Below are 18,729 nucleotides of genomic sequence, written 5' to 3'. Positions count from 1 at the left end.
AAATATAAATGACATGTGTCATTCACATGCATTGAGGCATGAATATTCGAAGAGTCATTTTTAATTATAGGAGTTATGAGAAACTCAAGAGATCTTCAATTAGAATTTGAAGAGTCTCTTCTATTGTTATATATTCACATAGAGCGATAAGCATTGTACACTGAAAACATTTCATTATCAATAAAGATATTTTTGTGTTGTGTGGCTAGGTTTTTCTCTTCATTCTTGAAGGGTTTTCCCAAGATATTTCTAGTGTTCTCTATTTCAGTTTTTTGTCTCTCTCTTATGTCTGGTTATTTTCATGGATTTTTGGGCTCTAGTTTCAACACAAAGAACATATGAACAATCAATAACAAGGAAGGAGAAGTCACAACCCTTGAATCTAATGACTTATAAATATGAATGGAAGGAACAACAAGATATATAATCGATGGAACAAAAGTAGTAAGACGTATGAATCAAAAGGTGTTTACTAAGAGAGAGAGAGAGAGAGTACGTGGGCATCAATATAAAAGAGAATAAGGATAAAGATATAAAAAAATATATGTTGTTTAAAAGAGCACGAGAAAGGACATTGTCAATCTTCCAAATCTGACATGGAACAGAATTTGAAGATTTGACCAGTTCAAATATTATAAGTAAGGTACGGTCTCATACCCCCATAGCACTATTATATTATTGGATAAATATGAAAGATTTTATGTGGGGTTATATATCATAAGGAAATAAATGATTTAAGGAGATAGAAATTATATAACCAATTTAACTAATTATTGATTAAATATATATTATTATACTAATCTCATGAGACCTCAAGACTAATGGATTTGATTTCACTACTAATGTTGTCATAAGACAGGGAATCTGTGAGGGGAAGGCAGAGTAATTCGGTTACAAGTCGAGAGGGTCCGAAAATAGGAAGACCACTTGGTGACTGTTTCTATACCCTAGACATGGTAATTCTTCCATCCCATGGTGCACTTAGCGAGGGGAGATAGATCTACATAGTTCAAAATATCTAAGTTTAAAATAATATTTGTTCATATGGCAAGTGCTATGAAATTTGTGATATTATAATTATTTCATGTATCCTAGGTTATACATATGTGTATGTGTGTGTGTGTGTGTATAATAAAATTATGTGTAATGAAAGTAGATATATTTCATAAAATTCTAATAGGTATTTAAGACATTGAAACTATGTTTTTATAGACTTAAGATCCCATCTCCTATCTATTACTAAGGTATCTTAGGGTAGGGATTTGTGGAAGGGAGAGGCAAAGTAATTTCAGGCACATGACAGAATATCCCAATATTAGGGTTAAGCCTTGAGTGACGTTGCTTGTCCGCATCATGTGACCTTCGTACAGTAATTCTACCAACTTAAGATTAACTTTAATAATGGGGAAAGTGATGGAACTTCATGAAACAAAGATCTCTTGAAACATTACAGATAACAATCCCTAAGTATAACTCAAATCCTAAAAGGGGAATTTTAGAACAAATCAAGTGTGATCCTTAAGGGGTCAGTACACTTGATTTTTGTTTGCAAATTTGAGGGTTTTTGAAATCAAGAGTTTTTGAAGAAGTCACATAGGCCTTTCTAGAGGCCTTTTTTACTTAGACCTATGTTGATTTTCAAAAGAATTTTTTCTCAGAAAGAATCACAATTGTCTCTTGTTCATGCTTGTTTTTTATTTGTTTTACTTTGTCCTTCACTGCGTTTTTCTAATTTTTTCTCACTGCCCACGCAATCTCATAAGTTGCAAAGTTAGAGAGCCCCTATCATTTTTTTCCCACATTGAGGATTTTTTTCAGCACAACAGCTTCTGCAGACCTGCGATGACTCATTTTTGCGTTGCTTTCAACCTATCTAGTGCGTGTTATGGATTTCTCAGTCATTTTTCGACTTACGTAATTGCTTGTGGCTTTTTCTATGTTGTCTCTAACGCTTTGGTACTATTTGCAAAGAAGTGCATCTGAACCAGTCAAGTTTAATCCCAAATGCATCCCAAAGTTATTAATGCCAATAGGCATTCTACAATGGTAGAATGGGGGAGTGGGATGGTGTGAGCGTGTTAATGTTAACTTTTATTCTTCTAGGTTAAATTTGACAACTATCTACATGTCAAAAATTTAAATCTTATTATAAATAGAATATACTTTTAAAAATAATTTAATAAATACCACATAAAATATACATTTAAATTATAATATTTGGAGATATAAATCATCCATTTTTAAAGAAATTAAAATATTTAAGTTAGTAAAAAACTAAATAAATGGAGATAAAGGAAATATAAATAATTTTAGATGTGGTAAATTAAATTATAATTATTTTGTAGTGGATATCTATCGGCATTTCTTTAAATAGATTTATTTAAGATATCTATACTAGTTCTTAATCCTACAACAAGATTGTCTAAGTTAGGGTTTTTCCTCAAATTTGATGGTGACTTTTCCAATTTTTTTCCCTAAATAATTATATTTAGGTTTTATAATTTTTTTCCTTAAAAAAAATTGGGCTTTAAAAAATTTATCCCACAAAAAAAATTATTCATGTGTTTTAATAAAATTTCCACAAAAAAATATCTTGGTTGCACATTTTTTCCTCAAAAATTGTGACATGCATTTCCAACTTTTGCCCCATTTTTTCATACAAAAATTGTGGTTTCTTTCTCTCTAAGAGGGTTTTCTAATTTTTTCCACAAAAAAGTCACAACTTATGTTTCAATGTATGGGCTTTAATTGATTTTTCTCCTCGAAAGCATGTTTGGTTTGGATCATTTTTTCTCCTAAAATTGTGATTGGTGTTTACAATAGTCCTCATTTTTCTTTTTCTTTTTAATTTTCTCCATAAAAATCATTTTTGGGTTTTTTTTAATTTTTTAATTAAAAAAATTACTATTAGGTTTCATACATTTCTCCTCAAAATATTAAGGCTTTATACTTTTACCTCAAAAAATTATTGTTAGGTTTTTTGGTTCTTTCTCCTACAAAAATCAGGCAATTTTTTATGGGTCATCTCAACATCACATCAAGGGTTTGACAAATTTCTCGACAAAAATCGTAGTTTCTTGCAGTTTGTTTTCGATCATGATACTTGTTGGCTATTTTCCCACCACCAATAGCCCATGATGCATAATAGATCTGAGACATCGAGGGCTAAATTCTGTATGGGCCAACACGTCATGTTTTTAGTAATTGTTGCAAACGTGTCATGTTATCCAAAATTTTGTTGCTAACACATCATTTTACCTTCTCTTATGGTTCCCCCCACTTCCCCGCAAGTATCTTGTGTTTTATTTCTATGCAGGGCTACCATTTAAGAGAAGAAGTAATATCCCCACATCCTCACGATGTTATTAAAAATTCTTTCGAGTTGTCTTGTGGGTGTGCAAGGTGAAGTCAGTTCAAGAGTTGGTGGGCTCCGCTCTCTCAACAAATATGTTTCAAGCATCCCCTTATAGATCAACGGCCCTGCTTCATGCACGCTTGTGTGATTATTTAAAAAATGCTCACTCAGCTAAGCACACATGCACGTGGTCAATAGTAAACGTACCCCGCAACCTTGCACTGGTGTGGTTACAAAAGTGGTGTGCTTCTTGCAGGTGCGCAATGTGGCCATACTCTGTTGTGTTTGCTGCACCCAATGAACTTTTACGAACAAACAGTATTGAATCTTCCATTACTGTGATGTGGTCGCAAGGGCTTAATTCAATGCCGAAATATTTCTTTGGACTTGCACACACAGCTGCCTATTTACCATTTTGCAACTTTTTTTTCCTTCTAACAAGAATATTTTTTACACCAACTTGCTATTGGGTATGGGCTTTTCTTCTTGGCTGCGGGGTGCATTCAATTTTGGTCCTACTTGTCAATTTCATAGATCAATATGTACACGCGGAGATCTGATTTTTTCTTTCTGCCTTCTGCAATTGTAATCTTGTCTTGCCTTCACTAATAAAAGTCTCAATTTTACCTTCTCTCACATTTAGCTATCTTGTGCATGTCTTTGCCTTCTGCTGAATGCTTCTTTTCTGTCTTTTTAGTTTATACATTGTGTCTAACATGCTTATGAAATGTTAAATTGTGAATGTAATTTTCCTTACAGCATCTCATTGGTTCTGACTTGTGTACGGATCTTGAAAGGATAGATTAGAGTTAAGATATGTGTAGTTAATGGATGCTTTATTGATGTTATGTGCAGTCATAGGCAAGGAGTACCACAGTTTCAATATGGTGCATCAATTCCTTTATGTTTCTCCATTCCTTCTTCCCCTTTTCCCTCGAAGCTTTTAGATTAACTATTAGATTGGGTGCAACCTAATTGGAAGGAAGGTAGCCTTCTCAGAGATTCAACCTCACATGTGCAAGGTCCCAGACTTGTAGATTGATTCAATGTTTCTCAAGGTTGCTTGGGGTCATACTTCAAGGATGGGTGCAAACTATTGAGATGACAGTACGCATATGCAAAAGTTTTTGCTGAACTTTCGAACAAAATAGTGTTTTTTTAACAAGATTGTGTTTTTTTTGTCCCTCAAGCATCGGAGGGTTTGCCAATTTTCTTCTCAAAATCATGGTTTCAGTATCAGAAGTTGAACTCAGTATCTCTGGCAATAAAGAGGGGCAGTTTTGTTTCCCAAAATCGGGTTGGAAGGTTTGTAGTTATCTTGGTCATATCTAGAAGATTTGCAGAATCAGGGAGGGTCTCAGCAGTAGGCTCATTTTGTAGAACATTCTATGCATCTATGACCAGAAGGGGGGCAACCTTCTGTGCATTTGTGACCACAACACCAACAAATTATGTCAATTGTAGGGTTGCTTAGAACAATAACGATTAAGGAACAAGATTAAAACATTGTAATATTTATCTAATGGGCATCTTAGTTTGTTTAAGTAGTTTCTATTTTCGACTCCTCTTTACATTTGTTTCTTTTGGAAGCATCATAATGTAATTGTCTATATATTATAAACTCCGTTTTCGTTATTGAATATACAGTACCATCATAGAGAGAAGGAAACAAAATGCAACTAACCACATTCAATTGGCACACATCACCCAAGCTTGCAAGGGAAATAAGCATAGTTTTGACCTAGTTATTTCTGATCAAACATACACTGGTTATTCAATAACCTGCATTTTTCACATATTTTTTTAAAAGGTTACAATTTTCTAGGGTCTAGACTGTAAGGAAAATTGTAATGGGCACCCACCAGTTATAACTTCGTGAAAGACTTTGCAAGAAAGATCTAATACCACTGTAATGGGCACCCTGGAAATGCCCAAAAACTAAACCAACTGCTGAAATAGATTTTTTATGCAAACTGAAGATTGAACCGATGCTGAAATTATATTAGTTCTCAAAATGATAAAATCAAGTACAAAGCAATGTATTCCAAAGGCCAAACCCCAAGGGAATGACGTCTAGAATGTTACAAGAGAGGATGAATGTCCTCTATTGCCAAGAAAGATATGTGACTCACACATCCAAGCTCTTATCAAATGTCATTCACAATAATCCGATGCTAAACAATGAGACTCTCACCCCTATTTATCTTTTTCCTTCACCCTTCTAGAAGGAACTAAAACATTAATTAATTGCAAGTGCTAAAAACTTCCCCCTTCCAATAATTAATGCACTCTCTAGAAACTTCTCCCTTGTAATACAATAATTAATTTAATTAATTAAATATAAAGTGGCCTTTTAATTTTTAATTTATTTAATGACTTTATAAAAAATTAATTTAACTGCTAAAGTGGGGACATTACAGTGTCCTTTTTTTCCCATTTTAAACCTTTGTAATTGAATTCCATTTTAACTTATTTCTTCCCGTGCCAATGCCACGTATATATAATGCTACTATGGTACATATTAACCAAATTTACAAAGTCCCAGCTCTGAGGCACAAATCTTCCCAGATCCTATACAAGTGGACTAGAATCAAAAGTGACAACTTCCAGCAGATAAGCACAATCAACTGAGCTTTGATAAATCTGCAAAGCTATCTGAATCCTCAAATTTCCTCTCTGCTCCAAATGAGAAGACTTGATTTCAGTCATGACAAGCTCACAAGAAGCATTCCACATTTGTCGTTTTCCTGTTCAACAAGTGCAAGCATGGAGGGGCATCCTGATGGCACTGGAATTCCAAGGCATCTCCAATTCTAATAAAGATTAAGGGAACATCCATCAAATAGTTTGACTGATTAGAATTTCTTTAACCTAGGTTGGTAATTCTCCTTTACAGGCAGCACACTTCTCATCCCAATCCCTAGAATGTTGCAAGTATCTTGAAGAGATGTCTAAGCTAAATGAAAATTGTTAAAAAACATGGCATCTAACTCACTACACATAACATCTCCAAATGAAATGAAATGAAATGAAATGAAATGAAAGGATTTTTGTTACACCCCAAATTTTGACCTAATTTTAAATTTGTTTATAGCCAATAGATTGAATGGATTTTCTTTCATAATCATGTGAAGTGGGTAGTTAAATATATCCATTGTATTCATTATGTTAATTGTTTAAATGAAGATGGTCGTTATCCATTATCTATCATGTGATGTTTAGCAGTTGCTTGATTTTGGAATAATGGTTAATAATTAAATACTTTTTAAAATGTTATTATGGAATTATTATGGAACTTGTTATTATCGTGGAAATATTGCAAGGGTGATTGCAGGAGAAGATGAAAGGGGGGAAGCATTGCTAAACGGGACCTAGATACTAGCTTAGTCCAATTATCAAGTTCACAGGTATGACCTTTAATTGCCTTGGTAAGGACCTGGCAACTTGAACTTCGGGATACAATAGACTTGCATGAGCTATTAAATAAACATTTAAAACATAAATTTATTTAATTAAAAATAATAAGTACCTCAAAAGGTTCTTGATTGATTTTTCCACCACATCATTATAATGTATACTTATGTACGTGCACATAGATATAAGAATAAAGTGGCACCATAATATTATTTTTATAAAAAATATGATGCCACATCATAAGTATATTTACATGCAAATAGATGGAAATAAATTATAATTATTCTTAGTTTATAACCTTCAAATTTTTTCCATATTTATTCTTTTTCTTGCTAAAAACCGAATGAACATTTGTGTTACATTCCAAATTTTGGCCTAATTTTAAATTTATTCATAGCCATTAGATTGAACGGATTTTTCTTTCATAATCATGTGAAGTAGGTAGTTATTTATATCCGTTGTATTCATTATATTAATTGTTTAATGAAGATGGTCATTATCCATTATTTGTCATGTGTTGTTTAGCAGTTGCTTGATTTTGGAATTCTGGTTAATAATTAAATTCTTTATCTATATTAAATGTTATTATGAAAATTATTATGGAACTTGTTATTATCATGGAAATATTGCACAGGTGATTGCAAGAGAAGATGAAGGGGGGGAAGCATTGCTAAACGGAATCAATGGAATTGGATACTAGCTTAGTCCAATCATCAAATTGACAGATATGACCTTAAATTGCCTTGGTAAGGACCTAGCGACTTGAATTTCAAGATACAATTGAAGGACCCGCATGAGTTATTAAATAAACAATTTAAAACATAAATTAATTCAATTAAAAATAATACGTACCTCAAAGGTTTTTTAATTGATCTTTTCTCCACATCATTATAATATATACCTATGTACATACACATAGATATAAGAATAAAGTGACACCATAATATTATTTCTTCATAATAAAATGATGCCACCTCATATCTATGTGCATATAGAGAGAAATAAACCATAATTATTTTTGATTTATAGCCTTCAAATCTTTTCCATCTTTTTATTCACTTTGTTGCTAGAAACCGATTGAACACTTGGCATAATTATTTGGCATCCAAGAGCCAAGATACTTCTTTTTATGTTACGGCTTTTTGGAAGCCAAAGAGACATAATCTCTTTATATTATGAAGTCAAGAGAAGCGATAGATATATATTTTTCCATCACCCGACTTCCTTGTTCAAACACCCAACTTCCTTATCATTCCCGACTTCTTTTTTTCTATCACACGATCTCCATTCTTTTACCACCCAATACCTTTGCAGATTTCCATCTGATACTTCTGTGTTTATGAACATTGTCAACCTCTTTCACGTTCTACCTTGTATTACTCTTTTCTTTGCTGAAGACGAGATTATAATTCACACAAAGTTTGTGCCTAGCGGTCATTTTGAGGAAGAGCTGAAACATTAACGTCTAGCAAGACTCTCATCTTTTCCAAATTACACCAGTTTATGTGGTCAATCATATTCCAAGTATTTCTATGAATTTTATTACCAAATTGTTACTGCATTCTGATTTCCATAGCAGTGAGCTGCAGTTTATATTCAGCATTCTTAAGTATCATCGGTTACACCCTTTAAGGTGTTGTTTATGATAAATAAAAGCAAAGCATCCATGACATGGAATCCTAATTTATTTATGCCATTGACAGCCAAAATCAAATGATATTTTCTTTTTATAAGTCTATAAGAACACATTTTTCTTATCTCGGATTGTCATAAGCTGGAAACATATAATACTCATGAATCAATTGAGAATCAACGGACAAAGTCGATTGCTCTTAGATCCGAGCACCTAGGACTCACCAGCTGTATAGCCATGGAAAAGGTGAAGAGGTAAGATGGAACTTGCAATGAAATAGAAATAAAAGTCAGATATGATAGCATAAATCTAAATTAATTTCATTTAATAGCTCATGCTCATCCATATTATTGTTCTCCTGTTGTCAAGTCGAGTGGTGATGATCGAGTCATTGAACCCATCAGAAAACCTTGGCCAAGGTCATTTTAAGACATGTTTGTCATCTATAATCACTTGATGTCAGTGGAGCTAGTTATTCAGATATGTTCATCCATAATTGTGCAAACATCCAAAAAATCAGAATGCTCAAGTGGTTGGACTAAAAGTATCCCAAGCCTGATCCCGAGGTAAGGAGGGCCTTTCTATTCAATAGATTGTGTGGGGATAAATATGGTCCCAAGTTGAGAGGTTAAGCCTAAGTCAATGCTTCTCCTCTTACCGAAAGCCGAGGCTTGCACAACCAAGACTCACCAAATATTTCTTGTATGTTTCTCTTCCTTTTCATGTTAAGCATTTATTTTACTTATATGTAAGGAAAGATTGTAAATTGTTATTTCAATTATTACAGTTTATCATTTTCTTTTCAGTTAATCGTTATTATAGTTATTACAGATGATCATTGTTACAGTTATTTCAGTTAATCATTATTATAGTTATTATAGTTGATTTAGTTAATTGTTATTATAGTTATTACCAAAGTAACGTGAATCGGAATCGGATTCGAATCGGCAAGGCCGAATCGAATCGTGAATTGGCAATGAATCGGCGATGAATCGGCAAATTTGAAAAAACCCTTTAAATTTAAAGATTTTAACAACTTAAAACTTATTTCATGCACCCTTTATTGAATATAACTTAAACACACTATAAGTATAACATCATCAAATAGAAGTTAAAACTTAACATACATAAACATGGAACATAAAATCCATCACATACGTAACTATGTTATCTAAAATGTAAATTGTAGGCTAGCTGAAGTAAATAGAAATCAAATGATCATAATGATTTAAATCATAGAATGTATGTAAGATGATCCATAAGACATCAAGTCATAAATGTGTGTAAGAATCTAAGATGAAGATCCATGAAAGTTTGAAACATATGTCTATCAATGATTCAGTATCAATATCTGTAAACAAAATATAAAAGCAAGGCTCCAGCTCAAGCCTCAGGCTCATAGTCATCATCATCCTCAACACCATCCTCAAGCTCGGCTGCAGCCTCAGCTTCAACCTCTGAGTATCCAGTCTGCCTAGTAGCAAGGCGTCTAATGTAGGTCCTAGAGGACTGCCGAGCCATATCTCCCGCATGTAAGATGGGCTCACGAACGTCGCTAGGGCCTGTGTCTATGCGTGCACGTGTGCGTCTACCAATGCCTGAAGAACGTGCTCTAGATGCCTCAGCCTCTATATCCACCTGGTCAATCCACACACGGTCCTCCTCAGTGAAGACTGGATCCACAACCTCTGTGAGCCACTCTGATTCTGGATCAATCTCCTCCAGAATGATCAGAGCGGAGTCAGTGCCCAAAATCTGTCTAATCCTAAGACGGAGGTTGTAATCAACAAAGACAAGATCATTCAACCTCTGCACTGTCAACCTGTTTCTCCTCTTCGAGTGGATGTGCTCGAACATGGACCAACTGCACTCACATCTAGAAGCGCTGCTTGGCTGACTCAGAATACGGATGGCAATTTTTTGAAGTTTTGGGGTTGTGGCCCCAAACATTTGCCACCATCTATCTGAAATAAGGGAAAATAAAAACAATTAGTCTCATTTACAAATTACAAATTACAAGTTAACTCTAAAATTACATAATCAACTTTAAGTTTAAAATCTAGATTCATGAATATTGAATATATTATTTAATTTTTACCTGGCTGTATTGTTTCTCGAGCATCTATGGCCATCCTGCTAGAGAAAAGTGGCCCTTCTTTATTATTGAACTTATCAAGCTCAATAATTGCAGCACTGCTATCCTCATCAGTACTCAACCTCTGGACCACTGTATATAATCCGGTGAGAACCTCCTCATCCGCCTTGAAGTCAGGACGGAAACGAAATGCCGGATTCAAAAAGTAAGTTGTTGCATAGATGGGTCTATGGAGCTGATTCTGCCATCTCCTATCAATGATGTCCCAAATAGGGGCATACTTCTCCTGCACTCCTACATACTGGGCTCTAATGGCCTCCTTGGCCCTATCCATGCCCTCATTTATGTAGCCCATAGAGGGCTTCTCCTTATCAGCAGTTCGTAGGAGAGATACAAGGGGCTCAGTGGCCTACATATAAAGTAAAACAAAAATTTGAGTCAAAACTTAAATATAGAATAATTCAATAATATAACTTAAGGTAAAACTAAATCATTAAACAATTAGCATAGTAAACTGTAAAATATTAAATGTTAAATTGCAATAAATTTACCTTAAGGATTTCTCTAGCAGGTTTCCAAAAACCATCATCATCAAATATGGAATCCACCACATCTATCCCTGCAGTGGTCGTAGCATAGGAAGATGAAATCCACTCCCGCCCAACAAACATGCTCCTCAAATCATCCCTTGATGTCAACAAGGACTGCAAGGTGATGAAATTCGAGGCAAACCTCGTGATCCCTAGACGAGCTAACTCTTTGTCTCTTGTGTACTTCCTCATTGTGCTAAGGACAAATGAATGATTATAAATAAACTTGCATATGTTTTTTGCCCTTTCCACACATGACTTGACCCACTCAAGTTTGCCAATTTCCTCCAACATGAGGTCAATGCAGTGTGCCGCACAAGGGGACCAAAATATGGTGGGGTGCCTCTCCATCAAAAGTTTACCTACAACAATTTTAAGTTAATTAGAAATTCAAATTTCAAACATGTTAGAACTTAGGAAACTTAGAAATTCTAAGTTAGAATCAGAAAAAGTTCAAAATTCAAATAAATTTATTTTCAAAACTTGAAAAGTTTAAAGTTTACCTGCAACAACATAACTTGTTGCATTATCTGTCACCACTTGCACCACATGTTGTTCCCCCACCTCTGCTATAACTTACTCAATAACCTCACATAAGTATGTGGCATTTTTTACATGAGCAGAAGCATCAATGGATTTGAGGAACATGGTATATCCTACAAGTAACAAAACAACGAATTATAATTACTATTAGCAATCAACAAATCAAAATTTGAAATAGTCAATCACGATTCAAAATTATGTATGTAGGAAAGTAGAATGATCAATCACCTCCACAGGATACAAGAAAATTGAGGAGTGTTCTTCCCCTCCTATCTGTCCAACCATCAGTCATGATGGTGCAACCCTTTTCAATCCACTCCTTTCGGTTGTCCTCAAGCTCATGCCTAATATCCTCAACCATTTCATCCAGAAGGTATCCACTCAACTCAGCCTCAGTTGGGGCTTTAAACCTCGGATCACAAATGGCAACTACATCTATCATGTTCTGCCAATAAGGAGCCCTGTCACAAATAGATAATGATACTGATTAGAAATTTACATGTCAAAAACTCAAATCATAAAACAAATAGATATAATTAAAGTTTTACTTTTACTTTTAACTTTAACTTTAAAGATAACAAAGAAAAAAGAATCAATTACCTGGCTGCAATAAATGGAATGTTGCAAAAGTAGCAAAATTTGCAAATCTCTTTTCTGGCAGCATCATGAATCTCCTTGTTCAAACCCATGCCCTCAAGCGTGGGTTGGGAGCCAGGAGTAGTGCGGGGCACAAAGTAACTATCCATTCTATTTTTTCGCACTCTAGGCTGCAATAGGTTGGTGTTGGACTCTGTCTCAGTATAAGACCGACTACCACTAGCACTAGGATGAAAAAGAGGCTTGGAAGAACCCTCTCCAACACAACCTATGGATGCGGAAGCTAATGCAGATGCAGATGCAGAGTAGATGCGGTTGCGAATGTGGGAGCACGGGAGCCAATACCTCTTAACCCTTCAAGTTGCATTTTCCTATTCAACTTGTCTTGTTCAATTTTTTCTAATGCCACTAAACAAGTGCGTTTTGCCTCAACAGTTTGATGAGTGCAAACTGTGACATCATGGCCAAGTATGCCAGCAATGTGGTATTTCAATCTATAGATACCTCCCGAATTTATTTTTTCTTTGCAAACTATACATTTTGTTTGATATTTGATTCTCCCGGGAAACTCTTCATTATATTTCCAACACTCATCTTTTTTACCCATTGTGGAAATTGGAAAATGAAAGCAAAGGGCTGCTGCAATAAAAAAATTCATGTAAAATATCAAAGTTTGCAACTAATAAACAAAAACTACAAAACAACAAACCCTAGTTTGCAATTTAGTAGAAATAAAAAACATTAAAGATTTGCAAATGAACACTAAAAAAATTTAACAAAAAATGCATAATACACTAACATGCAAAAAAAAAACCAGCACTTACCTCTTGCAAATGAGTTGAGGAGTGTTGATATTGACTCCTTAATGCTCTCAATGCAATTTATGGCCTCCCCAGATGGACTTCTAATCTCTTTGGTGCTCTTCCTTCTTGCCGGTTGGAAACCTATGGATTTTCTTTTCTCTTCTTCTCTCTCACTCTTCCTCTCTTCTACTCATGCTAAGAAAATAGAAGGCTCTTTAGGGTTATAACAAAGAGGAAAGACAAATTAGAAAGCAACTAAAACATGTGTTTTTTTTTTTTAAATCCAACTTTTTATGCTTGCTGGCGCGGCTGATTTTTGGAGATACCCGATGGCAATTCTGGCGATTTTTTCCATGAATCGGCGATTTGGGCGATTCAGGCGATTCACAAGAAAAAATCGCCTTCAGCGATTTCCGATCCCAAAAAAATGGAGAGTCATGAATCTTATCGTCAAATCGGCGATTTTGGCGATTTCAAGGCGATTTTTGGAACTATGGTTATTACAGTTGATCACTGTTTCAGTTGAACCTTGATATAGTTATTACAGTTGAGCTTTGTTATTTCAGTTAATCGTTGGTAGTTAAAAGTAGTTAATGTCCCATGAAAAGGAATTCAGTATATCTGTTCAAGAATTTGTTGAGGAAAACTCTTTCTAGATCAACTTTATTTTGTTATGGAAATCTGTTTGTTGCAATTTGGCATATTTATTTGGCGTCCAAGAGCTAAGTCTCTTCTTTAGGAGTTACAGCTTTTCGGAAGCCAAAGAGACTTAGAACCTTCTTATATCTTGAAGTTGAGAGAGACGGAAGGCATTAACTCATTATCCGACTTCCTTCTCATCACTCGACTTCCTTTTCTATCACCCGATCTCTATTCTTTTTAACACCCGATACCTCTGCAGATATCAAGATATCTCTGCATTATACAATTTGATAAACATTGCCAATCTCTTCCTCATTATGCCTTTTATTAATTTTCTTTGCTGAAAACGTGATTATAAGTCAAACTGAGATTGTGCCTGGAGATATATCCCGAGGAAGAATTGAATCATTAGTGTCTAGCAAGACTTCATTCTTTACCAGATTATACTAGGTTATGTGGTCAATCATACACCAAGTATTGCATTAAATTTCATTATCAGTTGTTACTGCATTCCAATTACCATAGCAGTAAGCTATAGTTTATATTCATCTTGCTTAAGTATCATCGGTTAGACAAATAAAAGCCAAGTATCCACGACAAGATATCATAATTTATTTATGCCATTGATAGTCAGAATCAAATGATATTTTTCTACAAATCTTTAAGAACACATTCTTCAAATCACAGATTGTGATAAGCTGGAAACATATAATATTTATGAATCAGTTGAGGATCAACAAACAGAGCCGACTGCTCTGAGATTCGAGCACCTAGGACTCACCGACTATATAGCCATGGAAAAGGTGAAGAGGTGAGATGGAATCTACAATGACATGGACATAAAAGTCAGACATGATACAATAAATCTAAATTAATTTCATTTAATAGCTCATGCTTGTTCATATTATTGTTTCCCTGTTGTCAAGTCGAGTAGTGGTGATCGGGTCATTGAACCCATCAGAAAACCTTGGCCAAGGTCGTTTTAAGGCATGTTTGCCATCTATGATTACTTGATGTTAGTAGAGCCAGTTATTCAGACATGTTTGTCCATAACTGTGCGGACATTCTAAACACCAGAATGCTCAGGTGGCTAGAATAAAAATATCTCAAGACTAATCCCGAGGTAGGGAGGGCCTTTCTATTCAATAGATTGTGAGGGGATAAATATGGTTCGAGGTTGGGAGGGTAAGCCTAAGTCAATGCTTCTCCTCTTACCGAAATTCGAGGCTTGCACAACCAATTATAAGACTCACCGGATACATCTCGTATGTTCTTTCTTTTCATGTTATGCATTTACTTTACTTATATGCCTGGAAGAATAGTAAATCATTATTTCAGTTATTACAATTGATTATTGTTACAGTTATTTCACTTGAACGTTATCATAGTTATTTCCATTAACTGTTATTTTAGTTATTACAGATAATCATCGTTACATTTATTTCAGTTGAACATTATCATAGTTATTTCCGTTAATCGTTATTTCAGTTATTACAGTTGATCATTGTTACAATTATTTTAGTTGATCAATGTTATAGTTATTTCAGTTGAGCTTTGTTATCATAGTCAATCGTTGGTATTTAAAAGTAGTTAATGTCTCATGAAAAGGATTCAATATATTTGTTCAATAAATAGTTGAGGAAAATTCTTTATAGATCGTTTTTATTTTGTTATGAAAATCCGTTTGTTACAATTTTAATGACCTCCACGAGACCACCGGTCTAAGGGACCAAAAGAACAACTAAGCAGCCTGCTGAATTTTCTCCAGGTTGTTCCTTTTGTTGTGGAGTTGTATTAGTAGATTCGCCGTCTTGTGTAATCTTGCCTCCTCAAAAAGTTCCTTCATGTTGTTCACCTGTAAGTTGTCCTTGTACTTAATGTGAATATCTTGATAAGTCGTACACTCCATCTCAAAGTGTCATTCCATTTCCACCACTCCCTTGTAAATGATGAGAGTTGGTTCTCAACTAGGCAATTAAAATTTTGGCCTTGCCTTTAATTGTGGATCCTAGATATTCTTCATCTGCATGTTCCCCTATGTGATTAAATTCTTTGATGTAATATGTTTTTTTTCCTACCTAACATATTAGTCCACATAATAGATCTGAATTTCTCTAACACCCATTTCTTTATCTCTATATCGATGTTTGGGCATTCCTGTGGTTTAATGTTCCATTTGTTCAGCCACTTGTTATTATGTTTCCTCCACATTTTATTTTTTCCTACGTTCTAGCTCCTCCCCAACCACCAATTTAGGCCATCAATGATTGTCCATATTTCCCACTTTGTTTAAATAACTAAGCAATTGGATAATAGTTGATGCTTCAACTGGAAACATACCCACCTCCGCTAAAAGGATCTCATAAGGCACCATTGGCTTGACGTTGAGTTTAGACGTAATGAGATGCTTTTGAATTCTTTCTATTTGCCGCCATTTATGGTTTGATAAGCTGAACCCCCAGACTTCACACCCATAAAGAATACCCAGAATCACCAAAAGACCAAAGAGGGTCTTCCTAGTTTTCCAATCCCATAGTTCCACTTTCCTACATCAATTCTAAAGGAGGTAAGAGGCCTTCCATCCCCCCTGTATTCTTTTAGATCTGCATGTCTACCAACTTAATCTATAGTAGAAATTGATTCCCAGATATTTGTATTCCTCCACCATTTCTAACGTGTTGTTCTTGAATATGAATATGTTGTTGTTCATTCTTTTTCAAAGAAAAGATCATGACTTTAGTCTTAGCGCTATTGACTTCCATACCAACTTCCAAGCAGAAGGTCTCTAAATTTTTCAGATGCTCTCTCAAACCTTGTGCAGATTTTGCAATAAGGATAAGGTCATCCACATAAAGGAGCAATTTTATCGCATAATCAGCCAGTTGCACACCTTCTCCATTAGCCTTGTTTAGCCACTCTTCTAGCCTGTCAATGTATAGACCAAATAGTGTAGGGGACAAAGGGCATCCTTGTTTGACCCCGATGTCGCTCCCAAAACATTCAAACATACCCTCTTTAGTTCTGATTTTTGCTTCAACCCGCTCATTCAGTTTATAAACAGCAGCCTTATAATCTTTTGGTACTTCTAATTCTTCCATTCTTTGTTAAAGTTTATCCCTAGGTACAGTGTCAAAAGCTTTCTTAAAATCTACAAAGCAACAAAAAGCCTCCTCCCCCTGTTTTTCCCACACACTCTCAATGAAGTGCCGTAGAGTGATGCAATGGTCAATAGTGGAGAACTTCGGTCCAAAACCAGCCTGACCCTTTGCTCTTTCTCCTCTTTTTCTGCCCAATCACTGATTCTACGCTCTAACATACTCCCAAAGAGTTTGCCTAAAAGAGGGTTCACCATTATGGTACAATAGTTTGAGGGGTCATTAATGTCCCGCTCTTGTCTAGAGGAATAACCATGCTAGTAGTCCACTCAACAGGGAAGCAACCCTAAGTAACCCTGTTAAAAATGTTCTTGATATATGGAGCCAAGAGATCTTCCCCCCACTTTAATTATGCCTATAGCCCATCAATATCTTGCACTTTGCCACTTGCCAGCCTCTTTATACCCCCTTTGATGTCCTCGATGGAAAATAATTTTGCAGTGGTGTTAGTTATAGAAGATGGGGTCTCCCCATTTGGTCTCTCGTATAAAATTTTTGTATAATCCAGCCATTGGGCATCTGTGATATTGTTTTCTGTTTGTTTTCTGGCCTGCTGCAGCTCTCTTCAAAAGCCTTTAGGATTGTGTTTCCCTAACAAGATTAGCTCTTTCCTTCGAGCAATCACATACTCCTCTTTTAAAGATTTTATCAATTGTTTCTACTCCTTTATGTTTTCTTTGCTTTCTTTACTCCCTTTGAGTGAGCTCTCTTTGCAACCTTGCGTTCTTCGTCATACCACAGATTAGCCACGAAAGTGTTTATAGTTCTCCTCTTCGGTCTTGATCTCTTACATCCTTTTAAGGCACTCTGAACTAAGGGGATCAACGTGTTGCTGTTAACGTGCCCTTTCTCTCCCTTGCTGTCCCAAGTATTGTTGTTGTGATCAATTAATTGGATCTGCTACTCAAGGGCATAGCAAAAAACCTTTTTATTCTCACCATTTATGAGGATTTTACCCAGATTATGGCCCTTTGTGCTACCATTTTGGATTTATTCCCTTTCAGGCCCTCTTGCTCTAGTGCCATATTTAATAAGTAAAGGCATGTGATCTGAGTTTAATTCCCAAGGGCAGCATTCAATCCTGAAGTCCGGTAATTTGGAAATAAGCAAGTGGGAGCATATCACATAATCCACCATGCTTTGCCCATTGTACATTTTACAACTGATTCTATTTGATCTTGGCCAATGCTTCATGAAATTGCAGATAACCAACCCATGAAGGCTGCATAGCCCCAACAACTCCACCCCAAACTGTGACACACACCCCTTCTCATCCTAAGATATCCTTCTACTGAAATTATCTTCACATTCTTGTAGCCACAATGGATTATTGTCCTTTACTAAATCATTGCTCAACTGAATTGCTTGATTACTTGCTGTCCTGGCATTGAAATCACCTATTAAGATCATGTTTCCTGTAGAGCTGAAATCAGAAATATCTCTTTAAAGCTGCAAAAGGGTCTTCATTATCTAGATTTCTTTTCTTGTAAAACTTTGAGCTTTTAGGCGCGAAATAGCATGCAGCCAGCCAAGTGGTCTCCTCACTGTCCTCAATTTTCAGCCATATGAATTGTTTATTCGGGTCTTCTTTCTCCACTTTTACATTTTTGCTCCAAGTTTCTTTTATTAGAATCGTGATCCCTCCATGACCTTTTCCTATTTCCATCTCTTCATTCCAAATAGAAATTTTGTTGTAACCTACAAACTCCGGAATTCTACATCCTTTATGCTCATGTGTTTCTATAAGACAAAAAATGTCTTGTCCCTCAGCTAAGGGCCCCAATCCTGATCCTCTTCTCCACAGATATCCCCTACAATTCCAACTCACCATGTTTAGATACTCTCGTGGGGCCCTAAGTTCCTATTTTTGTGTCGTTGGTCTGTCAGCAACTTGTGCTTTAC

The 18,729-nt window shown here is 35.4% G+C and overlaps 2 protein-coding genes across 4 annotated transcripts in view; both read right to left on the bottom strand.

Annotated features, from left to right (window-relative positions):
• The window catches only part of LOC149542284 (P-loop containing nucleoside triphosphate hydrolases superfamily protein), a 243,515-nt gene that overhangs the window by 219,211 nt on the left and 5,575 nt on the right, over positions 1-18,729 (bottom strand). The window lies entirely within an intron of this gene.
• Positions 9,598-12,091, bottom strand: LOC149542285 (uncharacterized). Its single transcript, XM_089797270.1, has 5 exons — positions 11,859-12,091; positions 11,591-11,743; positions 11,049-11,449; positions 10,501-10,906; positions 9,598-10,366 (listed from the first exon to the last, which is right to left on the bottom strand). Exons 3-5 carry the CDS (start codon positions 11,436-11,438, stop codon positions 9,786-9,788), a joined length of 1,377 nt encoding a protein of 458 aa, XP_089653396.1. The 5' UTR covers positions 11,439-11,449; positions 11,591-11,743; positions 11,859-12,091; the 3' UTR covers positions 9,598-9,785.

This window comes from Cupressus sempervirens, chromosome 8, assembly GCF_028749045.1.
Source record: "Cupressus sempervirens isolate cs-2001-9-10 chromosome 8, ASM2874904v1, whole genome shotgun sequence".
Classification (NCBI taxonomy): Eukaryota; Viridiplantae; Streptophyta; class Pinopsida; order Cupressales; family Cupressaceae; genus Cupressus; species Cupressus sempervirens.
This window is presented reverse-complemented; position numbering and strand designations above follow the sequence as displayed.